Source organism: Suncus etruscus, chromosome 14 (genome assembly GCF_024139225.1).
Source record: "Suncus etruscus isolate mSunEtr1 chromosome 14, mSunEtr1.pri.cur, whole genome shotgun sequence".
NCBI lineage: Eukaryota > Metazoa > Chordata > Mammalia > Eulipotyphla > Soricidae > Suncus > Suncus etruscus.
The window spans coordinates 73,031,222-73,047,715 of NC_064861.1; the positions used below are offsets into that span (position 1 = coordinate 73,031,222).

At 49.8% G+C, this 16,494-nt stretch overlaps 2 protein-coding genes across 2 annotated transcripts in view; one reads left to right on the forward strand and one right to left on the reverse strand.

Annotated features, from left to right (window-relative positions):
* Positions 1–11,559, forward strand: part of BCO1 (beta-carotene oxygenase 1) — a 37,300-nt gene extending 25,741 nt beyond the window's left edge. Inside the window, exons 8-11 of the mRNA XM_049786291.1 lie at positions 4,618–4,729; positions 8,997–9,091; positions 10,668–10,779; positions 11,249–11,559. Coding sequence (XP_049642248.1) covers positions 4,618–4,729; positions 8,997–9,091; positions 10,668–10,779; positions 11,249–11,517 — 588 coding nt within the window. The 3' untranslated portion in view covers positions 11,518–11,559. The remainder of the gene's footprint in view (positions 1–4,617; positions 4,730–8,996; positions 9,092–10,667; positions 10,780–11,248) is intronic.
* The window catches only part of GCSH (glycine cleavage system protein H), a 729,662-nt gene that overhangs the window by 65,637 nt on the left and 647,531 nt on the right, over positions 1–16,494 (reverse strand). The window lies entirely within an intron of this gene.

A 16,494-nucleotide genomic window follows, 5' to 3' on the forward strand; every position in this document is an offset into this window, starting at 1 on the left:
GCTGCTAGCACCTGCTCCTAGCTCCTTGGGGTGGGTAGGGCCCAGGTGTGCCCATTTTAGGCCCACAAAGTGCCCAGACTGCTCTGAGCTTGGTATGGCCCCAGTGCCTGGGGTGGAAAGGAGAACAGAGACAGGGAGACCAGGATCAAACATGGGCTGAGGGACCCATGTCTCAGGGTTTCCTGTATCTTCCATCCTTCTGGGCCTTCCACACCTGCATGGGATCATGGAGCTACAGTCATGTTCTGCAGCCCCTCAGCCTTGTGACAGAAAGAGCCACCAAGAGTTAGAGATGCCACCAAGGACAGGACATCTCCAGCCATGTGAGATTGCTAGGGATCAAGCCCAGGGAGATGGCATGCAGGGCAAGTGTCCTACCCACTATGCCGTCTCTCTGGCCCTCATTCCCACTTAGTTTTTCCCTTCTTTCTTCTTTTCTTTCTTTATACTTCTTTTTTCGTTGTTCTTTTTAAATTATTGTTTATTTGTTTATTTTTGGTTTGGGGGGTCATACCTGGCAATGCTCAGGTGTTACACATGGTTCTGCACTCTGAAATCACTCCTAGCGGGCTCAGGGATTATAATGGCTCTAACCAAGGTCAGCCATGTGCAAAGCAAACACCCTACCCAATGTACTATTACGCCAACCCTTCTTTTATCCTTCCTTCCTTCCTTCCTTCCTTCCTTCCTTCCTTCCTTCCTTCCTTCCTTCCTTCCTTCCTTCCTTCTTTCCTTCTTTCCTTCCTTCCTTCCTTTCTTCCTTCTTTCCTTCTTCTGAGTCTTTTTCTTTCTTTTTTCTTTTCTCTCCTTTCCTTTCCCTTTTCTTCTTTCTTTCCTTCTTTTCTTCCTTCCTTCTTTCTTTCTTTCCTTCTTTCTCTCTTTCTCTCTTTCTCTCTCTTCTTTCTTTCTTTCCTTCCTTCCTTCCTTCCTTCCTTCCTTCCTTCCTTCCTTCCTTCCTTCCTTCCTTCCTTCCTTCCTTCCTTCCTTCCTTCCTTCCTTTCTTTCTTTCTTTCTTTCTTTCTTTCTTTCTTTCTTTCTTTCTTTCTCTCTTTCTTTTTTTTTGTTGAAATTTCTATTTTTGGACCAGACCCAGCAGTGTTCAGAGCTTACTCCTGGGTCTGTGCTAAGGATTCACTTCTGTCAGGGCTCAAGGAGTCATATGGGGGTGCTGGTGACACAAACACAGGTGAATGCGTGCGAGGCAAACACTTCACCTGCTATAGTATCTCTCTGGCATCTCTAAGTTCTTTCTTATCCCAGTGACTGTAGATGAGGGAGAAGATAAACCAATGAACACTATCAAATCATCTGTATAATCTGAGCATACAGGCCTGGCTGCCCTGTGGTACATTTGGGCTGGCCCTGCACCAGGTATGTTCTTACAGCTAGGGTTTTGCCCAGTCCCTGAGTAACCCTCAGGCATAGGTCAGAGCAAAGTCACTCCTGCTCCCCACCCATCCAAAAGTGAACCCCCCCAACCTGTTTGACAATCCAAAAGCAAGCTTGGGGCTATCAGGGGCTGGATCAAATTCACGTGCTAAGTCAGCGGCCACACCTGACCCCAAAGCCCATGTTGGGAGGTGGCGGGTGACACCCCCTCTCACATGCCCACATGCTACCCTCTCCAGTTGATGGAATCGCAGGCAAGACCGAAAGACCCTGGACTCTGAGCTTCCCTGTCTTCCAAGAGCCACACATGTTAGCCCACGGAAGGGGCTGCGTCATGTTTCCTTGCTGTTGCTTGCATGTGGAAAAATTCACAGCTTATCCTTCAACCAGTCAGACCAGTTTCAACCTGGGGAGAGAAGCTGGGTTTGCAGATCCCTGAGAATCAAGCCCCAGACATGTAGAAGAAGCTGCCAGGCACTGTGTGTGTGTATGTGTGTGTGTGTGTGTGTGTGTGTGTGTGTGTGTGTGTTTTTATGTCTGTGAGTCTGTGTGTGCATGTTCCCAGGCCTGCCTACAGGAGAAGCCAGGGGAGGGTGGGCACCCCAGATTCTCGATGGCCTCAGGCCAGCTGCAGGCTGCCCTCTGTCCACTTCTGGTTGCACGACCGCCCTGCAGAGCCTAGCCTCAGCCCCCTCCACCTCCAACTGACAGGGAAAAAGTTCTTTGAGCTACACATTTGCTTGTACCTCCTGCAAGGCCATTCTGAGTGCTGACTCGGGCCCTAAAGGTCTGGGCCTGGTCTTGAGAAGCAAGACAAAGTCTCCAAACTAAAACTTCAGGAAGGAGGGAGGCAGTTTCAGGAAGGAAATTATTTCAGCTGGGGCCAGATGCCTGGCATTACTGGGCCTGAGGGACTGTGGGAGGGATGGGAGGCAGTGGCCTCAGGGCCTTGGCACCTGCCTCCTCAGCATTGTGTTCTGGCTTCTGAGCATACAGCTGGTGCCAACAGCTGGACCCAGCTATATTTCTCTCTGCATGGCTTATCTTGGAGATTTTCCTTCTTCGGTCCTTGGAGATGGGTCAAACAAAGCGCTTGACTTGGGTCCCTGCAGCTAAACCACACACACACTGTCTGTCTGTCTGTCTGTCTGTCTCTCTCTCTTTCTCTCTCTCTCTCTCTCACACACACACACACACACACACACACACACACACACACACACACACACACTCCAGCCAAGAGCCAAAGCCCATCCTAAAAGGTTTGTTTTCATTAGAAAGGGCTCAGGTGGGCCCAGAGAGATAGCACAGCGGTGTTTGCCTTGCAAGCAGCCGATCCAGGACCAAAGGTGGTTGGTTCAAATCCCGGTGTCCCATATAGTCCCCCATGCCTGCCAGGAGCTATTTCTGAGCAGACAGCCAGGAGTAAACACTGAGCAACGCTGGGTGTGGCCCAAAAACCAAAAAAAAGGGGGGGGCTCAGGTAAGGCCAAGGAGCCTTTCACTCTTTCACTGAGGAGACTACAGGGAGGTATCTGGGAATTTGGGGAAGCCCGAGACTTAAGACTAAGAATCTTGCTGTTCCTCACCCACTTCAGCCCCTATGGGAGTTACAATAACATGATCATCGCAGTGGGGCCAATGGCAATAAAGCTTAGGCATTGACTTCACACCTGCCTCTGCACTGGCCAGACTCAGGTCACCAGAGCTTGTCACCAGAACTTGGAGTTGTGGAGGGAGGGAAATAACAGCTGTTTCTTATGTGTATAAGCAGTTGTGTCAAGCCCCTCTCTGGGTCATGCAGGTGACAGAGTAACCAGAGTGACCTTGTAACCAGAAATCAGGGACTGTCCCCCATAGATAGTCCCTCCATCCCGAGCAATGTTTTTTTGTTTTGTTTTTGTTTTTGGTCACACCTGGCAGCACTCAGGGATTACTCCTGGCTCTATGCTCAAAAATTGTTCCTGGCAGGCTCGGGGAACCATATGGGATGCCGGGATTCAAACCACCGTCCTCCTGCATGCAAAGCTAATGCTCTCCCTCCATGTTATCTCTCCGGCCCCCGGAACAATTTATTTTTAAATTGTATTTCCTTCCAATCATGATGAATTTTTATGAGAAGAATATACTGAGCATGGGTCAGAAAATTAAAGTCCATGTATATCCCCCCTATCCTGCCCTGGTCTCCTTTCTATCCTGTGTTCTCATGGAAGTTGTCTTTCACCTGGGGGATCATGGGCGGAGGGTGGCGTATGCTATTTGCTGGCCTGTCTTTGCCCTGGGCATCCCATCATGAACATTTCCATGTTATTATGAGCTCTTCATGAGCATCCTTTTAATGAGCGATGAAGCCTCTTCCAGGTGAGTCAGCAGAGCCTGAAAGTGAGAAGGTCTTTATGTGCTCATTTCACCTCAGAGAGGGAAGGTGGTTCAGAGACAGGAAAGAAAGGAGTGCCAGAGATATGATATAGGGCTACTGTACAGTAGAGTGATAGTACAGTATGGGGCTATAGTATAGATAGTACAGTATAAGGCTATAGGATAGAGTACAGTATAGATCTATAGGATATTATAGATAGTACAGTACAGGGCTGCAAAATAGTCAACCCCACTTCAGTACCTCACACCATGTATGGTCCCTGAGCACTGCCAGGAGTACTCCTTGAGCACAGGACCAGGAGTAAACTTTAAGACCCACTAGATGTAACCCTCAAACACCCCTTCCAAGAAAACCCTAAAAATGAGAATCTGGGGGTCATTGTCTTACCTTCCCCAGTTGTGCTATCTCTGGGAATTGCTTCTGATTGTCAAGCTTCACTTCACTTCATATATATATATATGTTTGTTCTGGAGCCACTCCCAGCAGTGCTTAGGGGTTACTCCCAGCTCTGCACTCAGAAATCACTCCTGGAAGGCTTGGGGCACCATATGGGATGCCAGGGATCAAACTTGGGTCTGTCCCGGGTTGGCCACATGCAAGGCAAATGCCCTACTACCGTATTATTGCTTGGGCCCTGAAATATATATTTATATGTATATATTTTAAATTTTTATTCTGACACCTTGGTAAACCATGTCACACTTTGAACCAAGAAGAAAGCCAATGAAGAGGAGCTATTTCCTAGGGTCCAAGCAAGGCAAGAACCAGCTGATGAGCAGTGGGGCTCTTGGCTCAATTACACAGAGGTGATCCCTGGGGACACATCCTCTTTATCTCTGTGGAAACAGGTCCAGAGTGCAGCAGTGGGCTCCAATCTCATCACCCTGACATCAACCACAGCCACAGCAGTGAAGGAGAAAGGTGACCTTGTCTACTGCAAGCCAGAGGTGCTGTGTGAAGGTAAAGACTGGGGGTTGGGGGTTGGGTCCTGGCTGAGGAAGCCCCCAAGAGTGCTGTCCAGACCCCTCATAGGCATCACAGGCCTTGCTGCCCACAGAGATTAAGAGGAAGGCTCAGGAACTCTTAGCCAGAGTTCTGGGCACACCGTCCTGTATTCTGTCCCCTTCCCTTTGTGTCTGGAAGTCATATCCATTTGCTTATGTCACTCATACTTGGCTTATCCTGCCCATGGCAGCTCCTACTGATGATGCTGAGGATCCTCACAGCAAATCTTCTGGCATGTGGGAAGGATTCAAGGGTCAAATCTGGGGCCTTGCCACCTTTGGGCTTGCAAGACAGCCACACCTGACAGTGCTCGGGGTGGTGTGAGTAGGAAGGAGTCAGGATGCAAACTGTGTGCTCAGTCTGGGAGCTTCTTAATGGCCTGGGCTGGCACTCTGACTATGAGCTGTTCTGGGCCCTGACCATTGTCTCTGGTACCTTCAGATGCTTCCTGGGAAGGCCCACGCAGTGCCTGGACTTCCCCTGCCCATATATGACTTATCACAGGCACACAGGAGGTCAGATTCTTGCCTGTGTCCTTAACTCTACAGAGCAGAGGACATAGGTCCTAGCTTGCAGAGAAAATACAGAGTCGTGGAAAGGCTAAGCTACATGCCTGGAGCAGCAGCTGCACCCCCAACCTAGAGCCCCACCATCCCCGTGAGAACAGTAGTCCAGGCAGCTGGACCACATGTCTGAGCTAATGGCCAGGGCCTAGTGCCCAGGCCCATATTCACTGATGCTGTGGCATAACAGACACAGGCTGTGGGCAGCAAGAGGCTCTGATTGAGCCTTGTTTCCCACAGAACCCACCAGGTTCTGAATATATTTTTGGGGGGAGGGGGTTGGGTCACACCTGGCAGTGCTCAGGGATTACTACTGGTTCTGCACTCAAAAATCACCCCTGGCAGGTTTGGGGGACCATATGGGATGCTGGGAATCAAACCCAGGTTCGTCCTGGGTCAGCCATGTGCAACACAAATGCCTTACCACTGTGCTTTCACTCCAGTCCCAGACTTAGAAGTCTCTGGCTTCTTTTTTTTTTTTTTTTTTTTTTTTGGTTTTTGGGTCACATTCGGCGGTGCTCAGGGGTTACTCCTGGCTGTCTGCTCAGAAATAGCTCCTGGCAGGCACGGGGGACCATATGGGACACCGGGATTCGAACCAACCACCTTTGGTCCTGGATCAGCAGCTTGCAAGGCAAATGCCGCTGTGCTATCTCTCCGGGCCCAAGTCTCTGGCTTCTAAGGCCAGAGTTTCAGGAACCTGAGGCCTTGGAGAGGTACCCACTGAGAGCAGTTGTATAGATGGCTCTCCACAAATTCCATAGTGGGGTCTGTGTCCACTTCGGCTTCTTGGCGACTCTGAACATGGCTTCCTGTTGCCATGGCAACTACCTGCTAGTGCTGTGGGATATAGGGGTCTGGGACTACCCAGGGAGAGAACCCAGGTTTTCTGCCACGCTCTGGAACAAAGCTAAAGGTGCAGCAAGGGATGATTCCTCAATCTGTCCCACTCTGCCCTGTCATCCTCTGCAAACTGTCATCCAACTTTTCAGCTTTGGCAAGCTTGGTACCAGCCAGGCTCGTTTCTACAGTCCCCCAGGCCCTTCTCCCGCATCCCTGATCTGTGAGCATCCAGCTAGGTGAGTCCCCACACTGAGACTTGGTCCTGGGACCTGTTCTGGCTTGAGCTGCCCTGACACTCCAGCAGGTCAGAGTGTTTCAAGAATGTTCCAAGAGGCAGCAGCTACCAGGGTGTGTTTTTGGAGCTGGCAGAGCCACACTGAATGGGCCTAAACAGCCTGGATGGCATTTTGCATGAGTGAGAGGGTCTGACAAATAACTGTAGTAGAATGCAGGCAGGGGATAAGAAGGGGGGTGGGGGGGAATGTTACACTGGTGAAGGAGGGTGTTCTGTTTATGACTGTAACCCAACTATGATCATGTTACTTAAGTAAAATATATATATATATATATATATATATATATAACACCCATAATCTTTTTTTTGGGGGGGTTTGGATTTTGGGTCCCACCCATCGGTGCTCAGGGGTTTCTCCAGGCTCTTTGCTCAGGAATCATTCCTGCCAGGCTTGAGGGACCAAATGAGATGCCAGAAATTGAACCTGGGTTAGCTGCATAGGAGGTAAATGCCTTTCCTACTGTGCTATCACTCAGGCCCCCGTCATTGCAATTTTGCCACACAGACCATACCCTATCTAGAATGTTCTGAAATGGCCTCTCCTGCTTGATGAATGTTACCTATTTCTCTCACCCTAGATTCTCTTCAGGAGCTTGAAGGATCTTATTAACTCTGCAAAATTCCTGGGCATGGCTCATATTTTGCTGAACCAAGTGCTGACAGTTGACCATTTATAGGTAGAAATGTGTGAGGGAGACCCTGGAATAGATTTGAGGGGTGCCAGAGGATCTTTTTTGATGCTAAGTGTCTGAGAGGTACCTCCTTTTCAGGTTCATTGTGGATTTTTTATTTGTTTTGGAGTCAGGGGTTACTCCTGACTCTGCACTCAGGGCTCATTCCTGGCAGGGCTTGGGAGACCAAATGGGATGCTGGGGATCAAACCCGGGTCAGCCTATGCAAGACAAGTGCCCTCTTTGCTGTGCTATTGCTCAGGCTCTCACCACAAACTATTTCTTGAAAATTTCCCAGTGACCCCTTGTCGTCTCTAAGTTCTCAGTGGTGCACCCCTTCCCTGGCACTAGCCTAACACCCACTTGAGCCTGAAGCCCTTTCCTGGGGCCCATCCCGGCTTCCCCTTTTCCTTCTAGATGTGATATTTTCTCCAGTCTTCGAATCCAACTATCTGGAATGTTTCACAAGGGGCCATTCACATTTCATAGTGAAATTTAGACTTTTAATTGGCTTATGTACATTCATATGCAAAATTAAAAAACATTTAGGATTACACAAGAGGAATGGAAATGTCCCATTAAATCAGAATGTACAATAAAATATAAACTCTAAAGATTATGATCCTCTGGTGGGGAGGGCATTTGCCTTGTATGTGGCTAACTCAGGTATGATTCCAGGCATCCAGAGCACTGCCAAGTGTGATTTTTTTTATTGGGGGGGGGCCTTTGGGTCACACCTAGCAGCCCCCAGAGGTTACTCCTGGCTCTATGCTCAAAAATCACTCCCGGCAGGCTCGGGGGACCATATGGGATGCTGGGGTTCGAACCACCATCCTTTTCCATGCTATCTCTCCGGCCCCCTGCCAAGTGTAATTTCTGAGAGCAGAGCCAGGAGTGTCATTGGGTATGGCCCAGAAAGCCAAAAAAAAAAAGGGGGGGGGGATTAGACTCTTCATTCTTTTCTTTAATCGTTTTTATTTTGGGGGGAGCCACACCCAGTGGCGCTCAGGGGTTACTCCTGGCTTTGTGCTCAGAATTTGCTCCTGGCAGGCTCAGGAGACCATAAGGGATGCTGGGGACCGAACCCAGGTCCATCCTGAGTCATCTGCATGCAAGAATCCACATCTCACACTTTTTTTTTTTTTTTTTTTTTTTGGTTTTTGGGCCACACCCAGCGGTGCTCAGGGGTTACTCCTGGCTGTCTGCTCAGAAATAGCTGCTGGCAGGCACGGGGGACCATATGGGACACCAGGATTCGAACTAACAACGTTTGGTCCTGGATCAGCTGCTTGCAAGGCAAACGCCGCTGTGCTATCTCTCCGGGCCTCACATCTCACAATTTATCTTATGATTTGAATGCTCTCCCATAGTATGAGCCTTTTAGGAAACTTGCTATTTTTGTGTCGCATTATCATTTGAATTCTCTATTTCCAGGTTTTCTCTCTATTTTCCACTGACACTCCTTTCCGCTGCTGCAGAACTTTCTTTTCACACCCACACACCTAAAACATGCATGCACATAAGTGGACTTAAAAAGAATAAAACTGCACTCTCCTCTGATTTTAATCATGTACTTTTCTTTGATTTCTATCTTGGGTAATTAAAAATGTTTAAACACTAACCACCCAAGGCCCATCTTCCTGGCTCCTGAGTCAGGGCCATTCCCTGAAGACTTTCCCTCCTGCTTTGTGACCCCTTAGAGTACAGTCCAATGCTGAGGCCAAGTTTAGGGTTCCTGGCCTGATGCTAGCTCTGGGGGTGAGGAGAAATCATTGCCACCAATGTATGGATGCCCCCTACAGCTCTCAGCAGTGGGGAATTTCCTCAGCTATGCCCTTCTTTCCCTCTAGGCTTGGAGCTGCCTCGCATCAATTATGCTCACAACGGGAAACCTTATCGATATGTATATGCAGCTGAAGTTCAGTGGAACCCTATTCCCAATCAGGTATGTGGGGGAGCCCCCTGTCTATGTGCAAAGCTCCATTCCCCAGCTGAGCACCACATGGCCTCATTTCCTTGGAGTCTTCCCTTCTCTGAAAGGCTAAAAAGAAGAAGCCCATTTTCTTGCAAACAGTGCACAAATGTACAAGGTCATAAAGCCAAGGTTCCCACAGAGGCCCACACCCTAAGTGACGCCCCGCTAATCCCACAGCCTGAAGGGAAACAGGTCTGCAGAGAGATTTAGGAGCGGTCCAGGGACTTACTTTGATGATAGGGAAGGAATTGCCAACAAACTTCTGCTCTGTAGGGAGCATGGTCCACATTCATGTAACCCTGAGAAAAGTGGGGTGTGTCCAAGGCAACTCAGGGCTTCCTTTTGTAGAATTCAGTGTGGCATTGTCAGGGGGACTCGTGCTTTTTTGTTGTTATTTTTTGGCTTACAACCGGCAGCACTCAGGGGTTACTCTGGCTTTGCACTGGTTCTGCACTCTGCCTGGCTATGCTCAGGGGACCCAATGGGATGCTGGAGATCAAACCCAGGTCAGCTGCATGCAAGACAAACATTCTCCCCACTGTTCTATCACTCTGGTTCACAGAATTGATGCTTTCTTTTTTTTTTTTTTTTTTTTTTTTGGTTTTTGGGCCACACCTGTTTGACGCTCAGGGGTTACTTCTGGCTATGCGCTCAGAAATCGCCCCTGGCTTGGGGTGACCATATGGGACGCCGGGGGATCGAACTGCGGTCCGTCCTATGCTAGCGCTTGCAAGGCAGACACCTTACCTCTAGCGCCACCTTCCCGGCCCCAGAATTGATGCTTTTTATAGTATTTTTTTTTGTTTTTGTTTTGGGGCCACACCCAATGACACTCAGGGGTTACTCCTGGCTATGCACTCAGAAATCATTGCTTCTGGCTTGGGGGACCATATGGGGCACCGGGGATCAAATCAAGGTCCATCCTGGGTCAGCCACATGCAAAGCAAATGCTCTACCACTGTACTATCACTCTGGCTCCATGATGCTTTTTTAGTTTGGAGGTCACACCCAGCAGTTTTGAGGAGAAAGGCAGGAGGCTCATAACTTGGTGCTCTAGCATCTCTGGGCAGTGTTCTGGGATCCTATTTGGGGGGGGGTGTTTGAGGGGGACTCAACTCAGGCATGAGTTTCCCCATCTCAGGAATGGCTTGTGTTTGGGCATGGGGAGAGTTCCTCATTTCTACTGTTACCCCAACAACAGTGATGTTTCTTGGAGCCCTCTCCCGCAGACCCTACTCTCTCTCTCTCTCTCTCTCTCTCTCTCTCTCTCTCTCTCTCTCTCTGGCATGCCCAGGACTGTTTGTCCTCCATGGCTGAGACCATCTATTCTTTTTTTTTTTGTTTTTGTTTGTTTTTTGGGTTACACCCTGCAGTGCTCAGGGGTTATTCCTGGCTCAATGCTCAGAAATTGTCCCTGGCAGGCACAGGGGACCATATAGGGTGCCAGGATTTGAACCACCGTTCTGCATGAAAGGCAAACGCCTTACTCCATGCTATCTCTCCAGCCCCGACCATCTATTCTTACATCTCTCCTCTCTGGACACAGATTGTCAAATATGACCTTCTCACAAGGACGGCATTGAAATGGGGCGAGGAGCACTGCTGGCCAGCAGAGCCACTGTTTGTGGCAGCACCCGGGGCTCAGGCTGAGGATGACGGTAAGAGTCTTCAGTGTGCCCCCACTCATGACCAGTCCCCCGAGGCATTGCCTGGGCCCCCCATCCTCCCCAGCCCACTGGGTTGATCTCTGGCATTCCATGGGGTCCCCCAAGTTTGCCACATATGGTTCCTGAGCTCAGAGCCAAGAATAAGCTCCGAGAACTTCCAGGTGTGGCCCCCGAAAACAGAATAGAAAACCATTTTTCAGTGATTGTGTCAATCGCCAAGTGTCATCCTGGATCTTGAGTCACTGTCCCCTATACGCTATGGTACTGAGGAAGGCCCCCTGATCCCCACTTTCCCAGTCTTCCCTCTGAGCCCCCAGGAGTGCAAATCCTTGCCCTTCTGGACCCAGATGATGCATTTCTAATAGCATTGGCCAACACATTAGGCTGGAAAGGCAGGAAGGTCCTCAAACCTCCCCAGGGCTCTCAAACCTTCCCAGTTCTTTTTTTCCTCTTCCCCCAGGAGTCATCCTCTCCACTGTTATCTCCACTGACCCCCAAAAGTCACCATTTCTACTGATCCTGGACGCTCAGAGTTTTACGGAACTAGCTCGCGCCTCTGTAGATGTGGATATGCACCTGGACCTCCATGGGCTATTTGTCCCACACACAGACAGCACTGCTGGGGATCAGGTCACTCCCCCTCAAGAGGAGCAGGAGGAGGAGGATGGGTCCTCTGGGGCCCATGGAGGAGGTTCCAGCACTCTGCAGCAACTCTCCTTTGCTTTATAAGTCATGCATAGTATCTGTACTTTTTCTCAATGATAAAGAACATCAGAGGTTCCCAAAGTCCCTTGTTGTTCTTGAGATGTGCAGCTAAAGATAGGCACAACATAGAGCTGGAAGTCTTCCTTTCTCATGTCTCACAGTAAGGCATGAGGCTTCTCAGTTGGCCCATCAAGGTACAACATACTGGCATGTCTTGGAGAACTCAGAAGTCAGGGTTGGGGAGATGGCACAGCAGGGGAGGCACCAGCATACATGCCGCTGATCTAGAACCAAGCCCTCGAACCCTTAATGGTTCCTGAACCTCACCTGGAGTGATCCCTGAGCACAGATCCTTGAGCACAGAGTAAGTCCCTTTTGGTGTGGTGCAGACAAATCAAAGCCAACATGCTCAAGAAGTCTGCAGACCCAGTCAGTTCCTTGTAAGTGCTTCTTCCTGCTGAAGTTCCTCTGAGGTAGAGAGTGGGAGAATGGGGAAGTGAGCTGGCAGGTTGGTGGACCAATGCCCAAAGATATGGGGCTCATTGTGAGTTCAGGAAGAGGTTTAGCTGGCTGGGACAGGAATGAAGGTTCCAGCCAGGACTGCAACAAGATACCGAGAACCATATGGTCTGTGGCAGCATGCATCTGCAGAAGGGATTCCAGGAGTAATGGAGTGCTTGGGTAGACTGTGAGACTGGGAGGGCAGGAAGCCATTTGAGTGCCTCCTAGCCACTGGTTTCCCCCTCAGTGGTCTCCTCCAGTGCCCAGGTTCTGGGAAAGAGAAGGAAAGGCAGGGCATGGACTACATGTGTCCAACCTCTCTGCTCTTGCTCTGGCTTCCACTCAGCTCCCTGTAAACCCTGAATCCTGGTTCAGGATGTGTCTGGAGGACCGGAGGGAGCCTGGGACCCCAGACAAGCAGGGGAGTCCAGGCTTGGCTCTTCCAGCAGTAACCAGAAGTCAGACCCAGTTTCCTCCCTGAGCCAGCATTTGACTAAGAGTACAGGGAAGAACCACAGGTTCCTGAGCAGGCTAAGAGGGAGCACAGAGTGGCCCAGGAAGGCACTGCCCATCTCCCCTGTGGTTACACTCTGAAAAATGAGACATGATGGGGTGGCCCAGATGGACTGGAAGTGAACTAGATCATACTCAGGCCTCTGCTTTTATATGGGGGTGTTTCTGTGCCCCATTTGGAGCTCCTGTCCCACCTGTGTTTCTCTCTAATGATACTACCCTGGGACTTCCTGTTGCCACCATCACAGTCAAGAGATCAGTCACAATAAATTGTCACCAGGACTGGCACAGCCCATCCCTTCCTCCCACTCCCCACCCACGACCCTGATTCCTGGCAGCCACTGCCTCTCACATTTTGGCATCTCACAAAGCACTTCCCTGGGACCTGAGTGTTAGCACAGCCGAGAGAGTGCTTGCCTTGTATGTGGCTGATGCAAATTTGAGCCTGGCATCCACAGGGTCCCCTAAACCCCACCAGAAGTGCTTGCTGAGTGCTGAGCACTTGCAGGTGTGGCCTCTGAAAGTAAAAAAGAAAGAAAAGAAGAAAAGAAAGAAAGAAAGAAAGAAAGAAAGAAAGAAAGAAAGAGAAAGAAGAAAGAAAGAAAGAAAGAAAGAAAGAAAGATAAGAAAGAAAGAAAGATAGAAGAAAGAAAGAGAAAGAGAGAGAGAAAGAGAGAGAGAAAGAGAGATGAGAGAAAGAGGAGAGAGAAAAAGAGAGAGAGAGAGAAAGAGAGAAAGAGAGAGAGAAAGAGGGCCCGGAGAGATAGCACAGCGGCGTTTGCCTTGCAAGCAGCCGATCCAGGACCAAAGGTAGTTGGTTCAAATCCCGGTGTCCCATATGGTCCCCCGTGCCTGCCAGGAGCTATTTCTGAGCAGACAGCCAGGAGTGACCCCTGAGCATCGCTGGGTCTGGCCCAAAAACCAAAAACAAAAAAGAGAGAGAAAGAAAGAAGGAAAGAAAGAAAGAAGGAATGAAGGAAGGAAGTAAGGAAGGAAGGAAGGAAGGAAGGAAGGAAGGAAGGAAGGAAGGAAGGAAGGAGGGAGGGAGGGAGAAGGAGGGAGGGAGGGAGGGAGGGAGGGAGGGAAGGAGGGAAGGAAGAAAAGAAAGAAGGAAGGAAGGAAGGAGGGAGGGAAGGAAGGAAGAAAGGGAAGGAAGGAAAAAGGAAGGAAGGAAGAAGGGAGGGAAGGAAGAAAAAAGAAAGAAAGAAAAAGGAAGGAAGGAAGGAAGGAAGGAAGGAAGGAAGGAAGGAAGGAAGGAAGGAAGGAAGGAAGGAAGGAAGGAAGGAAGGAAGGAAGGAAGGAGAAAAAAGAAGAGAAAGCTTGTTATAAGCAGTCCTGATCCTGGGGGATGCACTGTGACCTCACTGTAGCTTTCTGAGAGATTTGTCCACACTGGCTGGTGCTAACTAGATTAATATACAGTTCTGTGTCTACTCACCATGAACAGGGGTTGAATGAATGAATAATAAATGAATGAGCACCTGTGTGGCTTATCCTAAAGAGAGATCACATTCCCTACACAGGGGCCAGGATGAGGCTCAGTGCTAGGGCTCCTGCCTGGCATGTGTGGAGCCTCGGGTTGGATTCTGGGAAGACAAGAAAAAAGAAAAGATGGGACCAGAGGGGCCGGAGAGATGGCATGGAGGTAAAGCATTTGCCTTGCATGGAGAAGAATGATGGTTCGAATCCCGGCATCCCATATGGTTCCGTGAGCCTGCCAGGAGCAATTTCTGAGCATAGAGCCAGGAATAACCCCATGAGCGCTGCTGGGTGTGACAAAAAAAAAAAAAAAAAAACCAACCAAAACAAAAATATGATGGGACCAGAGTGATAGCACAGTGGGAAGGGAATCTGCCTTGCATACAGCCAAACAGGTTTGATCCCCAGCATCCCATATAGTTCTCTGAGCCTGCCAGGATTAATTCCTGAGTGCAACGCCAGTAGTAACCCTTGAGCACTTCCAGGTGTGGCCCCCACCCCCACCCCCAAAAAAAGAATTATTTCTTTTATGACCATCTGACAGTTCCCCTGGGGCCCAGCACCAGACCAGAAACTGTCCCACATCCATCCATGCCCCCACCCTCTGCTTGCCACCTTCACTGCTCCCACAGTCATTTCTCCTGGACCCACAGCTCCATTCACCCGGGCCCCCAGCCTGCCTGCCTTCCCTTCTGGACTCCTGGGTGCTCACTAGGCTCCTATGACTTTTGTCCAGGTGAGTTGAGGAGGTACCAAGCAGGGATTGAGACCGGAAGTGAGCAGGAGGCCCTCACCTACTCATCGGGCCAATTGAGGTATTTGAGAAGAGGGCGGAACCCAAAACGCTCCCCCACCTCCACTGGGCTCAGCCCAGCTGGCAAACAAGGCCCTCGACCTGGTCACAGGGTAGAGCGCAGGCCTGTGGGTGGCATGAACATGGCTGAGGCTTGTTTACCTTGTTGGAGATGACAGGAGAGATACCAGATCAATGGCTGCCTCACACATTGGCTCTCATGGTTGCAATCTCAGAGACACCCAAGGGCCTAGTTAGATACATACATGGGCCCGTGATCAGCCCCATCAACACCCAGGCTCTCAGAAAGAAGCCCAGGGTCCTGCTCCTTCACCCCACCCCATGTTTCCCATGGGGCAGGATTTTCAAGCAGGAAAAATCATTGTGGGCTTCTTGGTGTCTGAACAAAAGCCACAGTCAATTACAAAACACCTTGCTCCAAAAGTTCATAGGTGGCACCTGTCAGTGGATCCACTAGGGTGGCCCATGCCAGGTCTCTCTGACTGGGGCCTGATTCCGGACAAATTGACTTACAAGAACTCAGAGCTGCCTCTTGTTATTAGTGGGCACTGGTCCTCCATACATGGACTTAATACTACTTCACAGACAAAGCCAACACCAAGCTGACCTACTAGGAAAGTTGCTGGTCTAACATCAATACTTTCATTACCTATTAAATGCTCAGGGCTGACTCCTGGCTCAGGGATCACTCCTTTTGGAAGTCAGGCACCATGCAGGGTGCTGGGGGTTTAACCTTTGTTGGCCATGTGCAAGGCAAGCAACCTACTCACTGTTCTACCACTCCAATTCCAGATATTTGATCACTTTTTGTTTTTTGTTTAAGGGCCATACCTTGTGGCAATTGATTTTCTCCTGGATCTGTGCTCAGAAATTATTCCTGACAGGCTTGAAGGACTCTATGAAATGCTGAGGTTGATCAAGCCTGGGTCAGCTGCATGCAAGGCAAATGCCCTCCTCACTATGATATTGCTCTGGCCCCAGCTGTTTAATCAATTTTTAACTACTTTGCTCACGATCCTTCAAAGAGCAAAGAAGCAATATCTTGGCTCCCAGCCCCTCCCTGGTCCTGCACCCCCTGACAAGTGGTTGGATCTGTTTTTATTTCTGTGAGATGGGAGCCTCTCCCTAAGGTGTGACTGAGATAGCCCCAGTGATATGAGCATGGGAATGATGGAGATGTGCTGGGCACAGGGTGAGAGGGCTGGGGCTCTGGAGGGAGGAAGGCAGAGACATCCTATGAACTTGATTCAACTCCCCCAAGAACTCTGTGGACTCTGTGCTGTAGGACAAGCAGAGACCAAGACTGGTGATTCTGTGCCTCCAGACTTGGGGTGACAGCAACCTTAGGAAGCTCAGATAACATAACTAGCAATCTCTGCTGTGTAGTTCCATCCTGATGGCTTGGTGCCAGTCCCTCACATTCATCCTGGAGGTTGTCACTGTGCCATGCAGAGATCCAGATCATTTGGGGGGGGGGCACACCTAGTGATGCTCAGGGGTCACTTCTGGCTCTGCACTCAGAAATCACTTTTTTTGGAGGGTCACACCAGGCAGCACTCTGGGATTACTTCTGGCTCTATGCTCAGAAACCACTCCTAGCAGGCTCAGGGAACCATATGGATGCTGACATTCGAACCACCATCCATTCTGGTTCAGCTGTTTGCAAGGCAAACTCCTTACAGCTGTGCTATCAC